Source organism: Oncorhynchus keta, unplaced genomic scaffold (genome assembly GCF_023373465.1).
Source record: "Oncorhynchus keta strain PuntledgeMale-10-30-2019 unplaced genomic scaffold, Oket_V2 Un_contig_1189_pilon_pilon, whole genome shotgun sequence".
NCBI classification, from domain to species: Eukaryota; Metazoa; Chordata; class Actinopteri; order Salmoniformes; family Salmonidae; genus Oncorhynchus; species Oncorhynchus keta.
In genome coordinates this window covers 189,755-215,770 of record NW_026277673.1, presented here as the reverse complement: position 1 = coordinate 215,770, position 26,016 = coordinate 189,755, and the positions used below count along the sequence as shown (strand labels likewise).

The following is a 26,016-nucleotide window of genomic DNA, read 5'->3' as shown; positions in this document are numbered from 1 at the left end:
TCTTCTCTCCTTACCTTCTCCCCCACTGCTGTCTCTCTCATCACTGCTCAGCTCTCCTCTCCTCACCTTCTCCTCCACTGCTGTCTCTCTCATCACTGCTCAGCTCTCCTCTCTCCTCACCTTCTCCTCCACTGCTGTCTCTCTCATCACTACTCCGCTCTCTTCTCTTCTCACCTTCTCCTCTACTGCTGTCTCTCTCATCACTGCTCAGCTCTCTTCTCTTCTCACCTACTCCTCCACTGCTGTCGCTCTCATCACTGCTCAGCTCTCTTCTCTCCTTACCTTCTCCTCCACTGCTGTCTCTCTCATCACTACTCCGCTCTCTTCTCTCCTCACCTTCTCCTCCACTGCAGTCTCTCTCATCACTGCTCAGCTCTCTTCTCTCCTCTCCTCTCCTTCTCCTCCACTGCTCTCTCTCATCACTACTCCGCTCTCTTCTCTTCTCACCTTCTCCTCTACTGCTGTCTCTCTCATCACTGCTCAGCTCTCTTCTCTTCTCACCTACTCCTCCACTGCTGTCTCTCTCATCACTGCTCAGCTCTCTTCTCTCCTTACCTTCTCCTCCACTGCTGTCTCTCTCATCACTACTCCGCTCTCCTCTCCTCACCTTCTCCTCCACTGCAGTCTCTCTCATCACTGCTCAGCTCTCTTCTCTCCTCTCCTCTCCTTACCTTCTCCTCCACTGCTGTCTCTCTCATCACTGCTCAGCTCTCTTCTCTCCTCTCCTTACCTTCTCCTCCACTGCTGTCTCTCTCATCACTACTCCACTCTCTTCTCTCCTTACCTTCTCCTCAGCTGCTGTCTCTCTCATCACTGCTCAACTCTCTTCTCTCCTCACCTTCTCCTCCACTGCTGTCTCTCTCATCACTGCTCAGCTCTCTTCTCTCCTTACCTTCTCCTCAGCTGCTGTCTCTCTCATCACTGCTCAACTCTCTTCTCTCCTCACCTTCTCCTCTGCTGCTGTCTCTCTCATCACTGCTCAACTCTCTTCTCTCCTCACCTTCTCCTCCACTTCTGTCTCTCTCATCACTGCTCAGCTCTCTTCTCTCCTCACCTTCTCCTCCACTGCTGTCTCTCTCATCACTGCTCAGCTCTCTTCTCTCCTCACCTTCTCCTCCACTGCTGTCTCTCTCATCACTGCTCAGCTCTCTTCTCTCCTTACCTTCTCCTCCACTGCTGTCTCTCGCATCACTGCTCAGCTCTCTTCTCTCCTTACCTTCTCCTCCACTGCTGTCTCTCTCATCACTGCTCAGCTCTCTTCTCTCCTTACCTTCTCCTCCACTGCTGTCTCTCTCATCACTGCTCAGCTCTCCTCTCCTCACCTACTCCTCCACTGCTGTCTCTCGCATCACTGCTCAGCTCTCTTCTCTCCTTACCTTCTCCTCCACTGCTGTCTCTCTCATCACTACTCCGCTCTCTTCTCTTCTCACCTTCTCCTCTACTGCTGTCTCTCTCATCACTGCTCAGCTCTCTTCTCTTCTCACCTACTCCTCCACTGCTGTCGCTCTCATCACTGCTCAGCTCTCTTCTCTCCTTACCTTCTCCTCCACTGCTGTCTCTCTCATCACTACTCCGCTCTCTTCTCTCCTCACCTTCTCCTCCACTGCAGTCTCTCTCATCACTGCTCAGCTCTCTTCTCTCCTCTCCTCTCCTTACCTTCTCCTCCACTGCTCTCTCTCATCACTACTCCGCTCTCTTCTCTTCTCACCTTCTCCTCTACTGCTGTCTCTCTCATCACTGCTCAGCTCTCTTCTCTTCTCACCTACTCCTCCACTGCTGTCTCTCGCATCACTGCTCAGCTCTCTTCTCTCCTTACCTTCTCCTCCACTGCTGTCTCTCTCATCACTGCTCAGCTCTCTTCTCTCCTTACCTTCTCCTCCACTGCTGTCTCTCTCATCACTGCTCAGCTCTCTTCTCTCCTCACCTCCTCCACTGCTGTCTCTCTCATCACTGCTCAGCTCTCTTCTCTCCTTACCTTCTCCTCCACTGCTGTCTGTCTCATCACTGCTCAGCTCTCTTCTCTCCTCACCTTCTCCTCTGCTGCTGTCTCTCTCATCACTGCTCAGCTCTCTTCTCTCCTTACCTTCTCCTCCACTGCTGTCTCTCTCATCACTGCTCAGCTCTCTTCTCTCCTCACCTTCTCCTCCACTGCTGTCCCTCTCATCACTACTCAGCTCTCTTCTCTCCTTACCTTCTCCTCCACTGCTGTCTCTCTCATCACTGCTCAGCTCTCTTCTCTCCTTACCTTCTCCTCCACTGCTGTCTGTCTCATCACTGCTCAGCTCTCTTCTCTCCTCACCTTCTCCTCTGCTGCTGTCTCTCTCATCACTGCTCAGCTCTCTTCTCTCCTTACCTTCTCCTCCACTGCTGTCTCTCTCATCACTGCTCAGCTCTCTTCTCTCCTCACCTTCTCCTCCACTGCTGTCCCTCTCATCACTACTCAGCTCTCTTCTCTCCTTACCTTCTCCTCCACTGCTGTCTCTCTCATCACTGCTCAGCTCTCTTCTCTCCTTACCTTCTCCTCCACTGCTGTCTCTCTCATCACTGCTCAGCTCTCTTCTCTCCTCACCTTCTCCTCCACTGCTGTCCCTCTCATCACTACTCAGCTCTCTTCTCTCCTTACCTTCTCCTCCACTGCTGTCTCTCTCATCACTGCTCAGCTCTCTTCTCTCCTTACCTTCTCCTCCACTGCTGTCTCTCTCATCACTGCTCAGCTCTCTTCTCTTCTCACCTTCTCCTCCACTGCTGTCTCTCATCACTGCTCAGCTCTCTTCTCTCCTCCTCCTCCTCCTCCTCCACTGCTGTCTCTCTCATCACTGCTCAGCTCTCTTCTCTCCTCACCTTCTCCTCCACTGCTGTCTCTCTCATCACTACTCCGCTCTCTTCTCTTCTCACCTACTCCTCCACTGCTGTCTCTCTCATCACTACTCCGCTCTCTTCTCTCCTCACCTTCTCCTCCCACTGCTGTCTCTCTCATCACTGCTCAGCTCTCTTCTCTCCTCACCTTCTCCTCCACTGCTGTCTCTCTCATCACTGCTCAGCTCTCCTCTCCTCACCTTCTCCTCCACTGCTGTCTCTCTCATCACTACTCCGCTCTCTTCTCTTCTCACCTTCTCCTCTACTGCGGTCTCTCTCATCACTGCTCAGCTCTCTTCTCTTCTCACCTACTCCTCCACTGCTGTCGCTCTCATCACTGCTCAGCTCTCTTCTCTCCTCACCTTCTCCCCCACTGCTGTCTCTCTCATCACTGCTCAGCTCTCTTCTCTCCTCACCTCTCCTTACCTTCTCCTCCACTGCTGTCTCTCTCATCACTGCTCAGCTCTCTTCTCTCCTCTCCTCTCCTTACCTTCTCCTCCACTGCAGTCTCTCTCATCACTGCTCAGCTCTCTTCTCTCCTCTCCTCTCCTTACCTTCTCCTCCACTGCTCTCTCTCATCACTACTCCGCTCTCTTCTCTTCTCACCTTCTCCTCTACTGCTGTCTCTCTCATCACTGCTCAGCTCTCTTCTCTTCTCACCTACTCCTCCACTGCTGTCTCTCTCATCACTGCTCAGCTCTCTTCTCTCCTTACCTTCTCCTCCACTGCTGTCTCTCTCATCACTACTCCATCTCCTCTCCTCACCTTCTCCTCCACTGCAGTCTCTCTCATCACTGCTCAGCTCTCTTCTCTCCTCTCCTCTCCTTACCTTCTCCTCCACTGCTGTCTCTCTCATCACTGCTCAGCTCTCTTCTCTCCTCTCCTCTCCTTACCTTCTCCTCCACTGCTGTCTCTCTCATCACTACTCCACTCTCTTCTCTCCTTACCTTCTCCTCAGCTGCTGTCTCTCTCATCACTGCTCAACTCTCTTCTCTCCTCACCTTCTCCTCCACTGCTGTCTCTCTCATCACTGCTCAGCTCTCTTCTCTCCTTACCTTCTCCTCAGCTGCTGTCTCTCTCATCACTGCTCAACTCTCTTCTCTCCTCACCTTCTCCTCTGCTGCTGTCTCTCTCATCACTGCTCAACTCTCTTCTCTCCTCACCTTCTCCTCCACTTCTGTCTCTCTCATCACTGCTCAGCTCTCTTCTCTCCTCACCTTCTCCTCCACTGCTGTCTCTCTCATCACTGCTCAGCTCTCTTCTCTCCTCACCTTCTCCTCCACTGCTGTCTCTCTCATCACTGCTCAGCTCTCTTCTCTCCTTACCTTCTCCTCCACTGCTGTCTCTCTCATCACTGCTCAGCTCTCTTCTCTCCTTACCTTCTCCTCCACTGCTGTCTCTCTCATCACTGCTCAGCTCTCCTCTCCTCACCTACTCCTCCACTGCTGTCTCTCGCATCACTGCTCAGCTCTCTTCTCTCCTTACCTTCTCCTCCACTGCTGTCTCTCGCATCACTGCTCAGCTCTCTTCTCTCCTCACCTTCTCCTCTGCTGCTGTCTCTCTCATCACTGCTCAACTCTCTTCTCTCCTTACCTTCTCCTCCACTGCTGTCTCTCTCATCACTGCTCAGCTCTCCTCTCCTCACCTTCTCCTCTGCTGCTGTCTCTCTCATCACTGCTCAGCTCTCCTCTCCTCTCCTCCTCCTCCACTGCTGTCTCTCTCATCACTGCTCAGCTCTCTTCTCTCCTCACCTACTCCTCCACTGCTGTCTCTCGCATCACTGCTCAGCTCTCTTCTCTCCTTACCTTCTCCTCCACTGCTGTCTCTCTCATCACTACTCCGCTCTCCTCTCCTCACCTCTCCTTCTCCTCCACTGCTGTCTCTCTCATCACTGCTCAGCTCTCTTCTCTCCTCTCCTTACCTTCTCCTCCACTGCTGTCTCTCTCATCACTACTCCACTCTCTTCTCTCCTTACCTTCTCCTCAGCTGCTGTCTCTCTCATCACTGCTCAACTCTCTTCTCTCCTCACCTTCTCCTCCACTGCTGTCTCTCTCATCACTGCTCAGCTCTCTTCTCTCCTTACCTTCTCCTCAGCTGCTGTCTCTCTCATCACTGCTCAACTCTCTTCTCTCCTCACCTTCTCCTCTGCTGCTGTCTCTCTCATCACTGCTCAACTCTCTTCTCTCCTCACCTTCTCCTCCACTTCTGTCTCTCTCATCACTGCTCAGCTCTCTTCTCTCCTCACCTTCTCCTCCACTGCTGTCTCTCTCATCACTGCTCAGCTCTCTTCTCTCCTCACCTTCTCCTCCACTGCTGTCTCTCTCATCACTGCTCAGCTCTCTTCTCTCCTTACCTTCTCCTCCACTGCTGTCTCTCTCATCACTGCTCAGCTCTCTACTCTCCTTACCTTCTCCTCCAGCTGTCTCTCTCATCACTGCTCAGCTCTCCTCTCTCACCTACTCCTCCACTGCTGTCTCTCGCATCACTGCTCAGCTCTCTTCTCTCCTTACCTTCTCCTCCTGCTGTCTCTCGCATCATTGCTCAGCTCTCTTCTCTCTCACCTTCTCCTCTGCTGCTGTCTCTCTCATCACTGCTCAACTCTCTTCTCTCCTTACCTTCTCCTCCACTGCTGTCTCTCTCATCACTGCTCAGCTCTCCTCTCCTCACCTTCTCCTCTGCTGCTGTCTCTCTCATCACTGCTCAGCTCTCCTCTCCTCACCTACTCCTCCACTGCTGTCTCTCGCATCACTGCTCAGCTCTCTTCTCTCCTTACCTTCTCCTCCACTGCTGTCTCTCTCATCACTGCTCAGCTCTCTTCTCTCCTCACCTTCTCCTCTGCTGCTGTCTCTCTCATCACTGCTCAGCTCTCTTCTCTCCTCACCTTCTCCTCTGCTGCTGTCTCTCTCATCACTGCTCAACTCTCTTCTCTCCTTACCTTCTCCTCTGCTGCTGTCTCTCTCATCACTGCTCAGCTCTCTTCTCTCCTCACCTTCTCCTCTGCTGCTGTCTCTCTCATCACTGCTCAGCTCTCCTCTCCTTACCTTCTCCCCCACTGCTGTCTCTCTCATCACTGCTCAGCTCTCTTCTCTCCTTACCTTCTCCCCCACTGCTGTCTCTCTCATCACTGCTCAGCTCTCTTCTCTCCTTACCTTCTCCTCCGCTGCTGTCTCTCTCATCACTGCTCAGCTCTCCTCTCCTTACCTTCTCCCCCACTGCTGTCTCTCTCATCACTGCTCAGCTCTCTTCTCTCTTACCTTCTCCCCCACTGCTGTCTCTCTCATCACTGCTCAGCTCTCTTCTCTCCTTACCTTCTCCTCCGCTGCTGTCTCTCTCATCACTGCTCAGCTCTCCTCTCCTTACCTTCTCCCCCCACTGCTGTCTCTCTCATCACTGCTCAGCTCTCTTCTCTCCTCACCTTCTCCTCCGCTGCTGTCTCTCTCATCACTGCTCAACCCTCTTCTCTTCTCACCTTCTCCTCTATGCTGTCTCTCTCATCACTGCTCAGCTCTCTTCTCTTCTCACCTACTCCTCCACTGCTGTCGCTCTCATCACTGCTCAGCTCTCTTCTCTCCTTACCTTCTCCTCCACTGCTGTCTCTCTCATCACTACTCCGCTCTCTTCTCTCCTCACCTTCTCCTCCACTGCAGTCTCTCTCATCACTGCTCAGCTCTCTTCTCTCCTCTCCTCTCCTTACCTTCTCCTCCACTGCTCTCTCTCATCACTACTCCGCTCTCTTCTCTTCTCACCTTCTCCTCTACTGCTGTCTCTCTCATCACTGCTCAGCTCTCTTCTCTTCTCACCTACTCCTCCACTGCTGTCTCTCTCATCACTGCTCAGCTCTCTTCTCTCCTTACCTTCTCCTCCACTGCTGTCTCTCTCATCACTACTCCATCTCTCCTCTCCTCACCTTCTCCTCCTGCAGTCTCTCTCATCACTGCTCAGCTCTCTTCTCTCCTCTCCTCTCCTTACCTTCTCCTCCACTGCTGTCTCTCTCATCACTGCTCAGCTCTCTTCTCTCCTCTCCTTACCTTCTCCTCCACTGCTGTCTCTCTCATCACTGCTCCAGCTCTCTTCTCTCCTTACCTTCTCCTCAGCTGCTGTCTCTCTCATCACTGCTCAACTCTCTTCTCTCCTCACCTTCTCCTCCACTGCTGTCTCTTCATCACTGCTCAGCTCTCTTCTCTCCTTACCTTCTCCTCAGCTGCTGTCTCTCTCATCACTGCTCAACTCTCTTCTCTCCTCACCTTCTCCTCTGCTGCTGTCTCTCTCATCACTGCTCAACTCTCTTCTCTCCTCACCTTCTCCTCCACTTCTGTCTCTCTCATCACTGCTCAGCTCTCTTCTCTCCTCACCTTCTCCTCCACTGCTGTCTCTCTCATCACTGCTCAGCTCTCTTCTCTCCTCACCTTCTCCTCCACTGCTGTCTCTCTCATCACTGCTCAGCTCTCTTCTCTCCTTACCTTCTCCTCCACTGCTGTCTCTCGCATCACTGCTCAGCTCTCTTCTCTCCTTACCTTCTCCTCCACTGCTGTCTCTCTCATCACTGCTCAGCTCTCTTCTCTCCTTACCTTCTCCTCCACTGCTGTCTCTCTCATCACTGCTCAGCTCTCCTCTCCTCACCCACTCCTCCCCTCCTGCTGTCTCTCGCATCACTGCTCAGCTCTCTTCTCTCCTTACCTTCTCCTCCACTGCTGTCTCTCTCATCACTACTCCGCTCTCTTCTCTTCTCACCTTCTCCTCTACTGCTGTCTCTCTCATCACTGCTCAGCTCTCTTCTCTTCTCACCTACTCCTCCACTGCTGTCGCTCTCATCACTGCTCAGCTCTCTTCTCTCCTTACCTTCTCCTCCACTGCTGTCTCTCTCATCACTACTCCGCTCTCTTCTCTCCTCACCTTCTCCTCCACTGCAGTCTCTCTCATCACTGCTCAGCTCTCTTCTCTCCTCTCCTCTCCTTACCTTCTCCTCCACTGCTCTCTCTCATCACTACTCCGCTCTCTTCTCTTCTCACCTTCTCCTCTACTGCTGTCTCTCTCATCACTGCTCAGCTCTCTTCTCTTCTCACCTACTCCTCCACTGCTGTCTCTCTCATCACTGCTCAGCTCTCTTCTCTCCTTACCTTCTCCTCCACTGCTGTCTCTCTCATCACTACTCCGCTCTCCTCTCCTCACCTTCTCCTCCACTGCAGTCTCTCTCATCACTGCTCAGCTCTCTTCTCTCCTCTCCTCTCCTTACCTTCTCCTCCACTGCTGTCTCTCTCATCACTGCTCAGCTCTCTTCTCTCCTCTCCTCTCCTTACCTTCTCCTCCACTGCTGTCTCTCTCATCACTACTCCACTCTCTTCTCTCCTTACCTTCTCCTCAGCTGCTGTCTCTCTCATCACTGCTCAACTCTCTTCTCTCCTCACCTTCTCCTCCACTGCTGTCTCTCTCATCACTGCTCAGCTCTCTTCTCTCCTTACCTTCTCCTCAGCTGCTGTCTCTCTCATCACTGCTCAACTCTCTTCTCTCCTCACCTTCTCCTCTGCTGCTGTCTCTCTCATCACTGCTCAACTCTCTTCTCTCCTCTCCTCACCTTCTCCTCCACTGCTGTCTTCTGTCTCTCTTCTCTCCTTACCTTCTCCTCACTGCTCATCACTGCTCTCTTTCTCTCCTCACCTTCTCCTCCACTTCTTCTCTCTCATCACTGCTGTCTCTCTCATTCTCCTCCACTGCTGTCTCTCTCATCAGCTCTCTTCTCTCCTCACCTTCTCCTCCACTGCTGTCTCTCTCATCACTGCTCAGCTCTCTTCTCTCCTTACCTTCTCCTCCACTGCTGTCTCTCGCATCACTGCTCAGCTCTCTTCTCTCCTTACCTTCTCCTCCACTGCTGTCTCTCTCATCACTGCTCAGCTCTCTTCTCTCCTTACCTTCTCCTCCACTGCTGTCTCTCTCATCACTGCTCAGCTCTCCTCTCCTCACCTACTCCTCCACTGCTGTCTCTCCATCACTGCTCAGCTCTCTTCTCTCCTTACCTTCTCCTCCACTGCTGTCTCTCTCATCACTACTCCGCTCTCTTCTCTTCTCACCTTCTCCTCTACTGCTGTCTCTCTCATCACTGCTCAGCTCTCTTCTCTTCTCACCTCCACCTGTCGCTCTCATCACTGCTGCTCTCTTCTCTCACCTTCTCACTGTCTCTCTCATCACTCTCTTCTTCTCTCCTCACCTTCTCCTCCACTGCTGTCTCTCTCATCACTGCTCAGCTCTCTTCTCTCCTCTCCTCTCCTCTGCCTTCTCCTCCACTGCTCTCTCTCTCATCACTACTCCGCTCTCTTCTCTTCTCACCTTCTCCTCTACTGCTGTCTCTCTCATCACTGCTCAGCTCTCTTCTCTTCTCACCTACTCCTCCACTGCTGTCTCTCATCACTGCTCAGCTCTCTTCTCTCCTTACCTTCTCCTCCACTGCTGTCTCTCTCATCACTACTCCGCTCTCCTCTCTCACCTTCTCCTCCACCAGTCTCTCTCATCTGCTCAGCTCTCTTCTCTCCTCTCCTCTCCTTACCCTTCTCCTCCACTGCTGTCTCTCTCATCACTGCTCAGCTCTCTTCTCTCCTCTCCTCTCCTTACCTTCTCCTCCACTGCTGTCTCTCTCATCACTGCTCCACTCTCTTCTCTCCTTACCTTCTCCTCAGCTGCTGTCTCTCTCATCACTGCTCAACTCTCTTCTCTCCTCACCTTCTCCTCCACTGCTGTCTCTCTCATCACTGCTCAGCTCTCTTCTCTCCTTACCTTCTCCTCAGCTGCTGTCTCTCTCATCACTGCTCAACTCTCTTCTCTCCTCACCTTCTCCTCTGCTGCTGTCTCTCTCATCTCTCAACTCTCTTCTCTCCTCACCTTCTCCTCCACTTCTGTCTCTCTCATCACTGCTCAGCTCTCTTCTCTCCTCACCTTCTCCTCCACTGCTGTCTCTCTCATCACTGCTCAGCTCTCTTCTCTCCTCACCTTCTCCTCCACTGCTGTCTCTCTCATCACTGCTCCAGCTCTCTTCTCTCCTTACCTTCTCCTCCACTGCTGTCTCTCGCATCACTGCTCCCAGCTCTCTTCTCTCCTTACCTTCTCCTCCACTGCTGTCTCTCTCATCACTGCTCAGCTCTCTTCTCTCCTTACCTTCTCCTCCCACTGCTGTCTCTCTCATCACTGCTCAGCTCTCTTCTCTCCTCACCTTCTCCTCCCACTGCTGTCTCTCTCATCACTGCTCAGCTCTCTTCTCTCCTTACCTTCTCCTCTGCTGCTGTCTCTCTCATCACTGCTCAGCTCTCTTCTCTCCTCACCTTCTCCTCTGCTGCTGTCTCTCTCATCACTGCTCAACTCTCTTCTCTCCTCACCTTCTCCTCCACTGCTGTCTCTCTCATCACTGCTCAGCTCTCCTCTCCTCACCTTCTCCTCCACTGCAGTCTCTCTCATCACTGCTCAGCTCTCTTCTCTCTCCTCACCTTCTCCTCCACTGCTGTCTCTCTCATCACTGCTCAGCTCTCTTCTCTCCTCTCAGGTCCTTCTCCTCCATGGATGTCTCTCATCCCTCTCATCACTGCTCAACTCTCTTCTCTCACCTTCTCCTCCACTGCTGTCTCTCTCATCACTGCTCAGCTCTCTTCTCTCCTTACCTTCTCCTCAGCTGCTGTCTCTCTCATCATCTCGCTCAACTCTCTCTCTCTCTCACTGCTCCCTGCTGTCTCTCTCATCACTGCTCAACTCTCTTCTCTCACCTTCTCCTCCACCTGTCTCTCTCATCACTGCTCAGCTCTCTTCTCTCCTCACCTTCTCAGCTGTCTCTCTCATCACTGCTCAGCTCTCTTCTCTCCTTACCTTCTCCTCCACTGCTGTCTCTCACTCATCACTGCTCATCACTGCTCTCTTCTCTCCTTACCTTCTCCTCCACTGCTGTCTCTCTCATCACTCTCTCCTCTCCCTTGTCTCTTTCACCTCAGCTCTCTTCTCTCTTACCTTCTCCTCCACTGTGTCTCTCTCATCACTACTCTTCTCACCTTCTCCTCTACTGCTGTCTCTCTCATCACTGCTCTCTCTTCTCTTCTCACCTTCTCCTCCACTGCTGTCTCTCTCATCACTGCTCAGCTCTCTTCTCTCTTACCTTCTCCTCCACTGCTGTCTCTCTCATCCTCTCTTCTCTCCTCACCTTCTCCTCCACTGCAGTCTCTCATCACTGCTCAGCTCTCTTCTCTCCTCTGCCTCTCCTTACCTTCTCCTCCACTGCTCTCTCTCATCACTACTCCGCTCTCTTCTCTTCCACCTTCTCCTCTACTGCTGTCTCTCTCATCACTGCTCAGCTCTCTTCTCTTCTCACCTACTCCTCCACTGCTGTCCATCACTGCTCAGCTCTCTTCTCTCCTTACCTTCTCCTCCACTGCTGTCTCTCTCATCACTACTCCGCTCTCCTCTCCTCATTCTCTCCACTGCAGTCTCTCTCAGCTCAGCTCTCTTCTCTCCTCTCTCTCCTTACCTTCTCCTCCACTGCTGTCTCTCTCATCACTGCTCAGCTCTCTTCTCTCCTCTCCTCTCCTTACCTTCTCCTCCACTGCTGTCTCTCTCATCACTACTCCACTCTCTTCTCTCCTTACCTTCTCCTCAGCTGCTGTCTCTCTCATCACTCAACTCTCTTCTCTCCTCACCTTCTCCTCCACTGCTGTCTCTCTCATCACTGCTCAGCTCTCTTCTCTCCTTACCTTCTCCTCAGCTGCTGTCTCTCTCATCACTGCTCAACTCTCTTCTCTCCTCACCTTCTCCTCTGCTGCTGTCTCTCTCATCACTGCTCAACTCTCTTCTCTCCTCACCTTCTCCTCCACTTCTGTCTCTCTCATCACTGCTCAGCTCTCTTCTCTCCTCACCTTCTCCTCCACTGCTGTCTCTCTCATCACTGCTCAGCTCTCTTCTCTCCTCACCTTCTCCTCCACTGCTGTCTCTCTCATCACTGCTCAGCTCTCTTCTCTCCTCCTTCTCCTCCACTGCTGTCTCTCGCATCACTGCTCAGCTCTCTTCTCTCCTTACCTTCTCCTCCACTGCTGTCTCTCTCATCACTGCTCAGCTCTCTTCTCTCCTTACCTTCTCCTCCACTGCTGTCTCTCTCATCACTGCTCAGCTCTCATCTCCTACTCCTCCACTGCTGTCTCTCGCATCACTGCTCAGCTCTCTTCTCTCCTTACCTTCTCCTCTGCTGCTGTCTCTCTCATCACTGCTCAGCTCTCTTCTCTCCTCACCTTCTCCTCTGCTGCTGTCTCTCTCATCACTGCTCAACTCTCTTCTCTCCTTACCTTCTCCTCCACTGCTGTCTCTCTCATCACTGCTCAGCTCTCCTCTCCTCACCTTCTCCTCTGCTGCTGTCTCTCTCATCACTGCTCAGCTCTCCTCTCCTCACCTACTCCTCCACTGCTGTCTCTCGCATCACTGCTCAGCTCTCTTCTCTCCTTACCTTCTCCTCCACTGCTGTCTCTCTCATCACTGCTCAGCTCTCTTCTCTCCTCACCTTCTCCTCTGCTGCTGTCTCTCTCATCACTGCTCAGCTCTCTTCTCTCCTCACCTTCTCCTCCACTGCTGTCTCTCTCATCACTGCTCAGCTCTCTTCTCTCCTCACCTTCTCCTCCACTGCTGTCTCTCTCATCACTGCTCCGCTCTCCTCTCCTCACCTTCTCCTCCACTGCTGTCTCTGAGCATCACTGCTCAGCTCTCTTCTCTCCTTACCTTCTCCTCCACTGCTGTCTCTCTCATCACTGCTCAGCTCTCTTCTCTCCTTACCTTCTCCTCCACTGCTGTCCCTCTCATCACTATCAGCTCTCTTCTCTCCTTACCTTCTCCTCCACTGCTGTCTCTCTCATCACTGCTCAGCTCTCCTCTCCTCACCTACTCCTCCACTGCTGTCTCTCGCATCACTGCTCAGCTCTCTTCTCTCCTTACCTTCTCCTCCACTGCTGTCTCTCGCATCACTGCTCAGCTCTCTTCTCTCCTTACCTTCTCCTCCGCTGCTGTCTCTCTCATCACTGCTCAGCTCTCCTCTCCTTACCTTCTCCCCCACTGCTGTCTCTCTCATCACTGCTCAGCTCTCTTCTCTCCTTACCTTCTCCCCCACTGCTGTCTCTCTCATCACTGCTCAGCTCTCTTCTCTCCTTACCTTCTCCTCCGCTGCTGTCTCTCTCATCACTGCTCAACTCTCTTCTCCTCACCTTCTCCCCCACTGCTGTCGCTCTCATCACTGCTCAGCTCTCTTCTCTCCTCACCTTCTCCTCCACTGCTGTCTCTCTCATCACTGCTCAGCTCTCCTCTCCTTCTCCTCCACTGCTGTCTCTCTCATCACTGCTCAGCTCTCCTCTCTCCTCACCTTCTCCTCCACTGCTGTCGCTCTCATCACTGCTCAGCTCCAGGTCATCCTCCAGGTCATGGATGCGCAGGTCCCCTCCTCTTCCTCCCTTCTTCTTTTTCTTCTTCCCCCCCTTCTCGCCTTCCTCGTCATCATCGTCCGGCCCTCTCTCCTGCTCCCGCAGGCGCCTCTGGAGCATGATGCTGAAGTGGTTCACCACCTTGTTCCTCCTGAGAGGGGGGGGAGAAGTAGTGTGTACCCCAGTACGTTCCCCCACATCTACCCCCTAGTGTTTTTACCTGAGGGGTGAATTTGCACCCCCTATCTTTATTCTTCCCCTCAGTATTTCCCCTTCTCCTGTCTCTCTCCCCCACACCTGTCTCCCCTCCACTTCACCCTCTCCTCACCTGCCCCACTCCTCCTCTGCCTCCTCGGCGGTCAGCGTGCGGTGTTTGGCCTGGGGCACGAAGTTGTACCAACCGTTGACGGGGAAGGCCTCAAAGGCCCCGTCGGGACACTGGGTAAAGATGTAGTAGGACGCATTCTCCGTTATGCCCCCTTTCTTCGTACCCTTGAACCTGAAACAGAGAGAAACATGTTGATATAAAAGGATAGTTCAGGCTCTATGGGAGTTCCTCCTTGCCCTCGGATCGACAGAAAGACAAAGGATGGCTTGGTAAGTATTTGTGAGAGAACCAGAGCTAAGTAAAGGTAAGCTCAAGGCCTGTGTGTAGCCTACCTCCTCCCTGCCTTGCCATTGTGTGTGTGTTTGTCTGCCTCACCTCTTCCCTGCCTTGCCGTTGACCTTGAGGATCCAGGGTTGGTCCTCCACCTTGAACTCCTGGTGACGATTCCAAACTTCTTCCTGCGTGCCTCCTCCCTCTGCTTCTTCCCAAACTCACTGCCTGCCGCCCCCTCCTCAGTCTCCTCCACCATACATCCTCCTGTTACTCATGTCCCGCTCCATACGAGCCTGGGGGAGGGGAAAGGAGGGAGGAGAGAAGACAGAGCGTGAGACGGATGGGACAACGGGAGCAGAGTAGGGAGATGAAGTGTAGAAGGTAATATAAATAATAGAAGGGGAGGAGAGGAAGGAGAGAGAGACGAGGGGGACAGGGAGAGAGAGACGGGGGGAGGGAGAGAGAGAGGAGGGAGAGAGAGAGGGGGGAGGAGAGAGAGAGAGAGACGGAGGAGAGAGAGAGGACGGGGGGAGGGGGAGAGAGAGAGACGGGGAGGGAGAGAGAGAGAGAGGAGGGGAGGGGAGGGGAGGGAGAGAGAGAGACGGGGAGGGGAGAGAGAGAGAGAGAGAGAGGGGGAGGGGAGAGAGAGAGAGAGAGGGGAGAGAGAGGGGAGAGAGGAGGGAGAGGGAGGGGAGAGAGAGAGAGAGGGGGAGGGGAGAGAGAGAGAGACGGGGAGGAGAGAGAGAGAGAGACGGGGAGGGAGAGAGAGAGAGACGGGGAGGGGGAGAGAGAGAGAGAGGAGGAGGGGAGGGAGGGGAGAGAGAGGAGAGGGAGGGGGAGGGGAGAGAGAGAGAGGGGGAGGGGGAGAGAGGGGAGGGAGGGAGAGAGAGAGAGACGGGAGGGGAGAGAGAGGAGAGGGGAGGGAGAGGAGAGAGAGAGAGGGGAGGGGAGAGAGGGAGAGAGGGAGGGGAGGGAGAGGGGAGGGGGAGAGAGAGAGAGAGAGACGGGGAGGGGAGAGAGAGAGAGACGGGGAGGGGGAGAGAGAGAGAGAGGAGGGGAGGGGAGAGAGAGAGAGAGACGGGGAGGGGAGAGAGAGAGGGAGGGAGGGAGAGAGAGAGAGACGGGGAGGGGAGAGAGAGAAGAGAGGGGAGGGGAGGGAGAGAGAGAGAGAGGGAGGGGAGGGAGAGAGAGAGAGACGGGGAGGGGAGAGAGAGAGAGAGAGAGGGGAGGGGGAGAGAGAGAGAGAGGGGAGGGGAGGGGAGAGAGAGAGAGAGGGGAGGGGGAGAGGAGAGAGAGAGAGACGAGGGAGGGGGGAGAGAGAGAGAGAGACGGGGAGGGAGAGAGAGAGAAGGAGGGGAGGGGAGAGAGAGAGAGAGGGGAGGGAGAGGAGAGAGAGACGGAGGGAGAGAGAGAGAGACGGGGAGGGAGAGAGAGAGAGAGACGGGGGAGGAGAGAGAGAGAGGGGAGAGAGACGGGGAGGGAGGAGAGAGAGAGGAGACGGGGAGGGGAGAGAGAGAGAGACGGGGAGGGGAGAGAGAGAGAGAGAGGGGAGGGGGAGAGAGAGAGAGAGAGAAGGGGAGGGGAGAGAGAGAGAGAGAGGAGGGAGAGAGAGGGAGGGGAGGAGAGAGAGAGAGAGGAGGGGAGGAGAGGGAGAGAGAGAGAGGGAGAGAGAGAGCGGGGAGGAGAGAGGAGGGGGAGGGGAGAGAGAGAGACGAGACGGGGAGGGGGGAGAGAGAGAGGAGAGGGAGAGGAGAGAGAGAGAGGGAGGGGAGGGGAGAGAGAGGGAGGAGGGAGAGAGAGGGGAGGGAGGAGAGAGAGGAGGGGGAGGAGAGAGAGAGGACGAGGGAGGGGAGAGAGAGAGAGAGAGGGAGGGAGAGAGGAGAGGGAGAGAGAGAGACGAGGGAGGGGAGGGAGAGAGAGAGAGAGGCAGACGGGGAGGGAGAGAGAGAGAGAGAGGGGAGGAGGAGAGAGAGAGAGGAGGGAGGGAGAGAGAGAAGGACGGGGAGGGGAGAGAGAGAGGAGGACGAGGGAGGGGAGAGAGAGAGAGACGGGGAGGGGGGGAGAGAGAGGACGAGGGGAGGGGAGAGAGAGAGAGACGGGGGAGGAGAGGGAGAGAGAGGGGGAGGGAGAGAGAGAGAGAGGGAGAGAGGGGAGAGAGAGAGAGACGAGGGGAGGGGGAGAGAGAGAGACGGGGGAGGAGAGAGAGAGAGACGGGGAGGGAGAGAGAGAGAGACGGGGAGGGGAGAGAGAGAGAGAGACGAGGGGAGGGAGAGAGAGGGAGGCGGGGAGGGAGAGACGGGGAGGGAGAGAGACGAGGGAGGAGAGAGACGGGGGGAGGAGAGAGACGAGGGGGAGGGAGAGAGAGACGGGGAGGAGAGAGAGAGAGAGGGGGGAGAGAGAGAGGAGGAGGGAGAGGAGGGAGGAGAGGGGAGGGGAGGAGAGAGAGAGGGGAGGGAGGAGAGAGAGAGAGAGAGAGAGGGGAGGAGGAGAGAGGGGAGGGAGGAGGAGAGGACGGGGAGGAGAGGAGGGAGAGACGGGGAGGGAGAGAGAGAGAGGGAGGAGAGGGAGAGAGAGAGAGAGAGAGAGGGAGGGAGGGAGAGAGAGAGAGAGAAGACGAGGGAGGGAGAGAGAGAGGGAGAGGGAGGAGAGAGAGAGAGGGAGGGAGAGAGGAGGAGACGAGAGGAGGGAGAGAGAGAGAGAGAGAGGCAGGGGAGGGAGAGAGAGAGGAGACGGGGGAGGGAGAGAGAGAGAGGCAGGGGGGAGAGAGAGAGGAGACGGGAGGGGAGGAGAGAGGAGGGGGGAGGGAGAGAGAAGAGGGGAGGGGAGAGAGAGAGAGACGGGGGGAAGAGAGGAAGAGAGAAGGGGAGGGGAGGAAGAGAGAGAGAGAGACGGGAGGAAGAGAGAGAGAGACGGAGGGGAGGAAGAGAGAGAGACGAGGGAGGAGGAGAGAGAGAGAGAGAGGGGGAGAGAGAGAGAGGGGGAGGAGAGAGAGAGAGACGGGGAGGGAGAGAGAGAGGGGGGAGAGAGAGAGAGAGGGGAGGGAGAGAGAGACGAGGGAGGGAGAGAGAGAGAGAGGGGAGGGAGAGAGAGGAGACGGGGGAGAGACGGGGAGGGGAGAGAGAGAGAGATGGGGAGGGAGAGAGAGGGAGGGGAGAGAGAGAGACGGGGAGGGAGAGAGAGAGAGACGGGGGAGAGAGGGGGGAGGGAGAGAGAGAGAGGGAGAGGGGAGAGAGGAGAGAGAGAGAGGGGAGGGAGAGAGAGAGAGAGGGGGCAGAGAGAGAGGAGGAGAGGGGAGGGGAGAGAGGGGGGGAGAGGGAGAGAGACGGGGAGGGGAGAGAGAGAGACGGGGAGGAGGGGAGAGAGAGAGAGACGGGGAGGGGAGAGAGAGAGAGGGAGGGGAGGGGAGGAGAGAGAGGGGAGGAGGGAGAGAGAGACGGGGAGGGAGAGAGAGACGGAGGGGGGAGAGAGACGGGGCGGGGAGAGAGAGACGGGGAGGGAGAGAGACGGGGAGGGGAGAGAGAGAGATGGGGAGGGAGAGAGAGAGAGACGGGGAGGGAGAGAGACAGGGAGGGGGAGAGCGAGAGAGACGGGGCGGAAGAGAGAGAGAGGGGGAGGGAGAGAGAGAGAGAGACGGGGAGGGAGAGAGAGAGAGAGATCGGGAGGGGAGAGAGAGACAGACGGGGAGGAGAGAGAGACAGACGGGGAGGAGAGAGAGAGACGAGGGAGGGAGAGAGAGAGACGGGGAGGAGAGAGAGACGGGGGGAGAGAGACGGGGAGGGAGAGAGAGAGACGGGGAGGGAGGAGAGAGAGACGGGGAGGGAGAGAGACGGGGAGGGGGAGAGAGAGAGAGGCAGAAGAGGGAGAGAGAGAGACGGGGAGGGGAGAGAGAGAGGACGGGGAGGGGAGAGAGAGACGGGGAGGGGAGGAGAGAGAGACGGGGAGGGGAGAGAGAGGCGGGGGGAGAGAGAGAGACGGGGGGGGAGAGAGAGACGAGGGGAGGGAGAGAGAGACGGGGAGGGAGAGAGAGGGGAGGAGAGAGAGAGAGACGGGGAGGGAGAGAGAGACGGGGAGGGAGAGAGACGGGGGGGGGGAGAGAGAGACGGGGAGGGGGAGAGCGAGAGAGACGGGGCGGAAGAGAGAGAGAGAGACGGGGGAGGGGAGAGAGAGAGACAGGGAGGGGAGAGAGAGAGAGGGGGGAGGGGAGAGAGAGAGAGAGAGAGGGAGGGAGAGAGAGACGGGGAGGAGAGAGAGAGAGAGACGGGGAGGGAGAGAGAGAGAGAGAGGGGGAGAGAGAGAGACGGGGAGGGGGAGAGAACGAAGGAGAGACAGACAGGGAGAGAGAACAAAGGAGAGACAGACAGGGAGAGAGAATCATTGAGTGTTCTAGTAGCCTATTGAGGAAAGTTGTAATGAGAGGGAGTTTCCCAGAGAGTTGGCCTGCATACCTGGGTCCAGGAGGAGCAATTTACTTTGTCCCCAGAGTTAAAGGCCATGATGCTGTACTTCTTACTGGTGTTCCTACACACACACACAGGTTAGTGGTGTAAGCCATGTCATGATTCATGTAGATACCACATCATGTACAGTGCATTCGAAAGTATTCAGACCTCTTGACTTTTTCCACAGACCTTACATAGACAGGTGTGTGCCTTTCCAAATCATGTCAAATCAATTGAATTTACCACAGGTGGACTTCAATCAAGTTGTAAAAACATCTCAAGGATGATCAATGGAAACAGGATGCAACGGAGCTCAATTTTAGGGTCTCATAGCAAAGGCTCCGAATACTTATGTAAATAAGGGATCTATTTATAATTTTTTTATAAAATGTGCAAAAATGTCTAAATACCTGTTTTCGCTTTGTCATTATAAACCATTGTATGTAGATTGAGGAGGGAATTATTTAAAAAATATATTTTAGATTAATACTGTAATGTAAAGATCTGAGTGGCTGGTAGATTTTTTAAATCTACATGACACAATGGCTGGTGAACCAAAAAGTAAATTGTATGTCCTGCTTGGAACACTACACATACAGAAGATACACTTAGGGAAAGTTAGCTGTTTTATCACCTGAGGTTTTTGTTTGAGATGTTTTTTTTTGTGTGTTCACTCCCGCATTTCCATTAGCTCAGGAAGTGTCGTAATTCAGATAGTTCAGGTAAATGTGCAACGCAAAAAAAAAAACTCTGTGGGAATCCGTGTTAAAATGATGCACGTTAAGTGTCTTTTGTACTTGGAAAATTATTTTGGGGTGATTTGAAAGTAGAGTGAGGTTTCCAAAACCGTATTGCAAGCAATGATTATTAACGGTTAGACAGAGAGTCGGGAATGTTGTACACATTGGCCCTGCTGTGGTCAAATGTTAAATGAGAACCCAATGGCTGTAGGCCTTGGATAGTACTTACTTGGGGACCCGGACTATGTACTCTGTAGAAGAGGAACTGCTACCACCCTGTAAAAAACACACAGTTTGCTACACTACATATACAAACGTTAAGTGGACACCCCTTCAAATGAGTGGATTCGGCTATTTCAGCCACACTCGTTGCTGGCAGGTGTATAAAAATTGAGCACACAGACATGCAATCTCAATAGACAAACATTGGCAGTAGAATGCCCTTAGTGAAGAGCTCAGTGATTTTTAAATCCTTCAAAGGATGCCACCTTTCCAACTAGTCAGTTCGTAAAATGTATGCTGTTCGAGCTGCCCCGGTCAACTCTAACTGCTGTTATTGTGAAGTGGAAACATTTAGGAGCAACAACGGATCAGCCGCACAGTGGTAGGCCACACAAGCTCACAGAACGGGACCGCCGAGTGCTGAAGCCCGTATAAATCGTCTGTCCTCAGTTGCAACACTCACTACCAAGTTCCAAACTGCCTCTGGAAGCAACGTAGTACAAGAACTGTTTGTCAGGAGCTTCATGTAATGTGTTTCCACGGCCGAGCAGCCGCACATAAGCCTAAAATCACAATGCCAAGCATCGGCTAAAGTGATGTGAAGCTTGCCTCCATTGGACTCTGGAGCAGTGGAAATGCGTTCTCTGGAGTGATGAATCACATTTCACCATTTGGCAGTCTAAAGGACGAATCTGAGTTTGGCGGATGCCAGGAGAACACTTCCTGCCCCAATGCATAGTGCAGACTGTAAAGTTTGATGGAGGAGGAATAATGGTCTGGGGCTGTTTTTCATGTTCAGGCTCCTTAGTTTCGGTAAAGGGAATCTTAACGCTACAGCAGACATTGACATTCTAGACGATTCTGTGCTTCAAACTTTGTGGCAACAGTTTGGGGAAGGCCCTTTCCTGTTTCAGCATGACAATGCCCCCGTGTACAAATCAAGGTCCATACAGAAATAGTTTGTCGAGATCGGTGGAAGAACTTGACTGGCCTGCACAGAGCCCTGACCTCAACCTCAAGGAACACCTTTTGGATGAATTGGAATGACGACTGAGAGCCAGGCCTAAATGCCCAACATCAATGTCCGACCTCACTAATGTTTTAGTGGCTGAATTCAGAATGGAAGCAAATCCCTGCAGCAATGTTCGAACATCTAGTGGAAAGCTTTCCCAGAACAGTGGAGGCTGCTATAGCAGTAAAGGGAGGACCATCTCCATATTAATGCCCAGCAAGCCTGACAATGAGATAAGCAAGCAACAGATGAAGCAAATGTGTTGAGCAGTAGACTGATACCGTCATGTTGACCCTACAAGTAAACCATACATCCAATACTTACCAATGACGCCATTGTCGACTGTATAGAGGCAGTATGCCCCTATTCTTAGTCAAGCAGTCACCTGTAAGTGATCACCTGTTGAAGTATAACGACATTTTTTTCAGTTCATAGCAAGATAGAACACTATAGGACGTGCTTAACTGACTTCGGTCTCAGCATATGCAGAAATGTGGTCATTTATGTACGAACGTTAGCTATAGAACCATATATTTTGGATATTAAAGGCTTCGCTTCTTCCTCTGATAGAGCTAAGTTACTACTTACTGTACGTTAGTCTGTAGCTAGTTACCAGTAGGCTAAGACACTCAAGAAATATATTGACCCAGTCAACATACCTCTTCAAAATGTGCGAATCAAAAATATGTTTCTTTATAGGTAATCAAACGTAAGTCATGGATAACAGTTCATATTAGAATGTATCTAGCACTTAATATCTGGTAGCTAACGTTACTCATGCAGTCGTTAGTTAAATATTTGTCTTGGGTTAGTACTATCTGGTATCCTTTGGACGTCCCTACCCAACCTAACCATAAACCTTTTCCTTTATTTCGGTAGGGACATACTAAGGATCTAAAATAACACTAACACATGACAAGTCCTGCTGCTTTCCGCCAACCGTTCCGTCAAGAATAATGGTCGGCCGGAAAACAAATTCAAACAGCACTTAGTTCTTAGTAGATATGGTGCCATAGGCTCGTGCCGCGAAACCAAAGAATATCCTATTATTAAAACAACTGTCCATTGTTTCCAGTTATCTACGAAATATGACCTATAATTCATTACAATTCCTTCTAAAAAGTATAAGTATTGCAGTTAGATGACATCATGCTCTGTGAGGAAATAGCAAGCATATTGTAAACAGTGTTTGAGATAAAAGTTTGAGGTGTGATTTTTGAAGTGTTTTTTTTCCTCCAATTAATGCGTTGGCCACAAGTACGAGTATAACGGGTCAACATTATTTGCGTACAAGTTAACAGAAATTGACTTTTAAAAGTGAGATTTTCACTGTACAATTACTTTAAATCCTTGGTGAAGATTAATGATTGAAAACATCTGGTTGACAACTGTTGAGAGAACATCTGCTGTGGTTCTACCTTGCTGCAAATTTGTCAAGACTCAGTTATTTACCAACAAATTATTTTTATTTATCAAACTGTATCGGGCAATATATACACATTTTCTTTGATAAATTACAGCCATACTATATTTGTGCACTTGTGAAGGAGTGTTACAACCCTGCCTATAAAACGCACTCCATTCACCTTTTATGGTACAAAAACACCCTCACTTGCTGTATGATTTGGAGATGTTGAAGATGCTATGAAAGTTTCTAAAAGATAATGCAATGGCAAATTAGATGACATTTATCTAAAGTAGTTGGTGTAATGTTTTTATCTTTTGCAGTGACCTTTTCTAACAAAAAATGCATGCCGCTTACAGCAAGTGCCAAACACTGGCAGCACATTTTGCGAGTTTGATTGTCTATTTGAACAATGCTACAGCAAACTTCCACGGAAAATACAAATATTTACAACCTGTACAATATTTCAACCTGGTCTCAAAGACTAGACATAATATAGTAAAAAATCTGGGATATTCAATTAATATAATATGTTACGTTTGGTGTGGTGTGGTTACATAAGACAGAAGGTTACTTAAGGCAAAACTAAAGGGGGGTGGTTGGTTGGGGTGGATGGATGGATGGATGGGTGTATAACTCGATTGTCTAGCAACCCAAAGGTTGCGTGTTTGAATTAATGTGATTGTCTAACAACACAAAGGTGCGTGTTCGAATCTCATCACAAACACCATTTGGCATTTTAGTTAATTAGCAACTTTGCAACTGCATACTACTTTTTTAGCAACTTTGCATGTTAGCTAACCCTTCCCCTTCCCCTAACCTTAACCCTTTAACCTAACCCTTAACCCTAACCTTAACACTAACCTAAACCCCTAACCCATAGCCTAGCTAAAGTTAACCATCTAGCTATCATTAGCCACAACGAATTGTAATTCGCAACATATCATACAAATTGTAGTTCGTAACATAAATTATACGAATTGTAATGAGTAACATATGATGGACATCCACAAACTAATACATACCATGCCAAACGTAACATATCATACTAATTTGAGCAGCCCGGATTATTTTTTTTATCAATAGATTATTGTGTTTCTATCTCCTCCCTTGGTATTGGCTCCACATTTAAATAGGCTATGATGTTGTGCTCAAATTGCACTGCAATTGGCCTACTGTAGCCTAAACTGTCAAATATTTTAAATAGGCTACCTGTCTAGCTATTTATTTTCAAGGAAGTTTGGCTATTAAATGAGTGATGGATAAATGTTAGGCTAATATTTGTTGTGTCGTGGGAATAAGTCAGTCATGTCAGTAAAGGAGAGACGTCCTGCAATATGATTATGATTTAGGAGTATATAATACAAGTAAAATAAGCACATAAGCCACATGCTGCCTTGTGATCTCCTTACCAACAGCAAATGCATCTGTTTTATCACTAGGCCTACACTATAATGTTTAGATTAAACTACCATTATTATAATTCATCTGCATACATTTTTTTAAACATTTCTCTCAAAATAACAATATTTGCTTGCAATACACTAGAAGTTGTGCATACGCATGATCTGAGAGTATGTGGACTGTGGAAAAAAATATACTTTCCTGTCAAGTTCATAATTGATAAATACCAACTTTTGCAGGAACACTGGCATACACAAGGGCTGCGTTCAGTAAGTCTTTACATTCTGGAATGTTTCATTGAACAGAAACGGTGCTGTACTAAACAACCAGTTGAAAAACTGTGTGGAGTTGGGTTGTGGATTGGGGAACGCAGTCAGCATGCCCAATGCCCTTTAAATAGGTCACTCCTTGTTTCAAGCCACACCTCGCCACACCCACCAAACAGGAGCAAAAGTACCTCAAAGTCTGTTCAATTACATACAAGAAAGAACGTTTTGGGTAAATATGTCATTCAGTACAAACCGTTCTGCAACTTAGCAAACATTCAAGTGACCTGAATGCACCTTAGGTTTAGAGTCTTTTTGTGTGCATGCACCTTTGATAAATGAGGCCCCTGGACTGGGAAATGCTCATCGAACTACATTTTTTTTGTTGCAATTATTACAACTATTACAGAAATATCAAGAAGCAAATAAACAAAAACATTATAGACTACTATACAAATGAAGACTCAGAGAATTGACATAAGTGGGCTTTACATAGAATCTTTGCTTTGGCCTCCCTCATCACTCAAATGAACCACCCTGAACCCCTGAAAGCATGTTGAGAGAGGACTGCAGATAATGGTGGAAAATACATTTACAAATAAAACCAGGTTTGCACAAAGACAGCTGCGATTTACCTTCTCAAATCCTATTCACATGAACACAGGGAGTTGAAAAACCTGTTTTTGTTCTTGGTTTCTTTATTTTCCATTTGTCTTGTCAGCGTGCTGTATTTACATAGAGATCATCAGATGCAACAGAGCATGCCCAGCTTTACAAGACAAATTGACAGCACAGGCAAAACAGTGAGAAATGACGCACTATTTGACTTATTTCTAGGTTCTACTTCTTCTTTCTGTCTTTGTTCTGTCAAGTCCATCCACAGTATCGCTCCATCAGCATGGTTTTATCCCTGTTTTGTATGACCAACTTTTTAATAAGATTATCATTTGTTCAGAAGGGAGTTATAGGTACTGGTATAACATTGAAATCATATTCATTCAGTTATATTCATTCAGTTGTAGTATTTGCATTTCACATTGAATCATTTCCTGTACCTGTGAGAAACCACTTGAAAAAAGAAAAACAATCAGAGAAATGCATACTGAGACAGAGAACAGCATTAACAGTTCAGTGTAATATTCTGTATGTAAGGGAAATCAACTAAAAAGGCTTCCCCAACCCCCTCAGTCCCCTTCAGGTGTGTTCTCTGAGAAACATCATGAGTCAACAGGTGAGATAGAAGTCAAGGTTTATCCCTGTCTGTCTTCAAGCTCAGCAGCAATGTTAACAGACATTCTTTGTTTAATAAACACTGCCCTGACGTGCACACACTTGTCATTCTGAAACCTGAGAGTCTAAGTGGCAACAAGGGTTTTTCACAGTATCCAAAACTTTGAGAATCTGTGATTTTATTTGACAAATTGTAAATTGTGTAAACTCCTCACCTGAATTAAAACATAACGTAAGGACCTGTGATAGGCACAAATCTTTTATGAGCACCTCTTTTATCTTGCCGCAAATTTGAATTAAGCTTCAAGTATTCTGTAGAAAGACCTTAGCAGTCATACGGACAGACACTCAACAAGAGGCAAGGCAGGTTGAAGTGCTCAGATATTTATTAGATTATAGCTACAGGTTGTAGATGACAGCACGTCACACAGTGCTACCAAAACAAAGATCTACACACATGCAATAAGCATTTCTCACTTAATACAATACATGGTTTAATATATTTCTGAATATTCTCTAACTTTTGGAGAACCACCTGCAACTGGACACAAACATTTATAATATAGACTTTTAACCAAATCAGAACAAAGAAAGTATCGACAAGAACAGGTTAGTAGAAAAATTCCTTGCTTTCAATTAGCCAGGCTGTAATGGGTATGGAGCACCATGTATCTATTTAACAAGGCAGAGGGCACATGATTCCATGCAATGACGTATATAAACCCTAGATTGCTGATGCTATGTATTGGCCAATGATAGGCTATGAAGCCACGCCTCAGAAAGAGGTGTCCTCCATAGGAATGAATGGAATTCTACAGTAATTAAATGTATTTTGTTGTTGTAGTGGAGACAGTAACATTAGTGCTCTCAAAATGTTTTACTTCAAGGAAAAAATATTTTTTTATATATATATTTTTTATATATATACAGTATGTTCAGTTCACATAATGTAATTTAAAATATGCATTAGGGTGTCCGTAATAGAATATACTTGCCAAAAACAAATGTATACATTAATAAATGCATTTCTACAGTATATCTTCCAAAAACCTTTTTACAACGGTGGAGGAGCACAAACATGGCTGCATAGTGGCTTCAAACCAGCCCCTGGGATTAATCTAAGGTTTATACTCATCGTTGCCTCCATCCCATCTGTAATAACCCTTGTGTGAATGACAGCATATTGGTGGTGTGAGGAGCCTGTAGCACTCACTTCACCATATAGGCCTGTTCGTTGATTGTCCAACATTCATATGTAGTTATATTTTGCCATGTAGGCTATAAGGGCCAAGTGGGCTACTGGGATAGGTCATCATTTTTTAAGATGCATTTCAATTACAGTAGGCTAACAACGACCAGATCTGATCTGTGGTGAAGCCACACCACAAGCATAACATCTCTAGGCTATAGGCCTAGTCTT

General features: G+C 50.5%; 2 protein-coding genes and 1 long non-coding RNA gene across 4 annotated transcripts in view; all 3 read right to left on the bottom strand.

Moving 5' to 3' along the window:
• Positions 1 to 21,148, bottom strand: part of LOC118382167 (general transcription factor IIF subunit 1-like) — a 42,224-nt gene extending 21,076 nt beyond the window's left edge. Inside the window, 9 exon segments of the mRNA XM_052500747.1 lie at positions 13,220 to 13,428; positions 13,606 to 13,776; positions 13,981 to 14,044; positions 14,047 to 14,132; positions 14,134 to 14,171; positions 18,324 to 18,396; positions 19,287 to 19,333; positions 20,616 to 20,690; positions 20,951 to 21,148. Of these exon segments, the coding sequence (XP_052356707.1) occupies positions 13,220 to 13,428; positions 13,606 to 13,776; positions 13,981 to 14,044; positions 14,047 to 14,132; positions 14,134 to 14,171; positions 18,324 to 18,396; positions 19,287 to 19,333; positions 20,616 to 20,627 (700 nt within the window). The 5' untranslated portion in view covers positions 20,628 to 20,690; positions 20,951 to 21,148.
• On the bottom strand, positions 1,538 to 12,412 carry LOC127917728 (dentin sialophosphoprotein-like). Its single transcript, XM_052500746.1, has 4 exons — positions 12,211 to 12,412; positions 8,655 to 8,814; positions 7,317 to 7,424; positions 1,538 to 2,677 (listed from the first exon to the last, which is right to left on the bottom strand). The coding sequence occupies exons 1-4, from the start codon at positions 12,235 to 12,237 to the stop codon at positions 1,653 to 1,655; spliced, it is 1,320 nt and encodes a 439-aa protein (XP_052356706.1). The 5' UTR covers positions 12,238 to 12,412; the 3' UTR covers positions 1,538 to 1,652.
• Positions 9,486 to 11,833, bottom strand: LOC127917729 (uncharacterized). 2 transcript variants are annotated; one of them, XR_008097647.1, is made up of 3 exons: positions 11,520 to 11,833; positions 10,164 to 10,217; positions 9,486 to 9,675 (listed from the first exon to the last, which is right to left on the bottom strand). It is a non-coding gene; the product is annotated as an uncharacterized LOC127917729 (long non-coding RNA). The 2 variants fall into 2 exon arrangements; XR_008097648.1 differs by lacking the exon at positions 10,164 to 10,217 and adding an exon at positions 9,727 to 9,834.
• Positions 21,149 to 26,016: the final 4,868 nt, after the last annotated feature.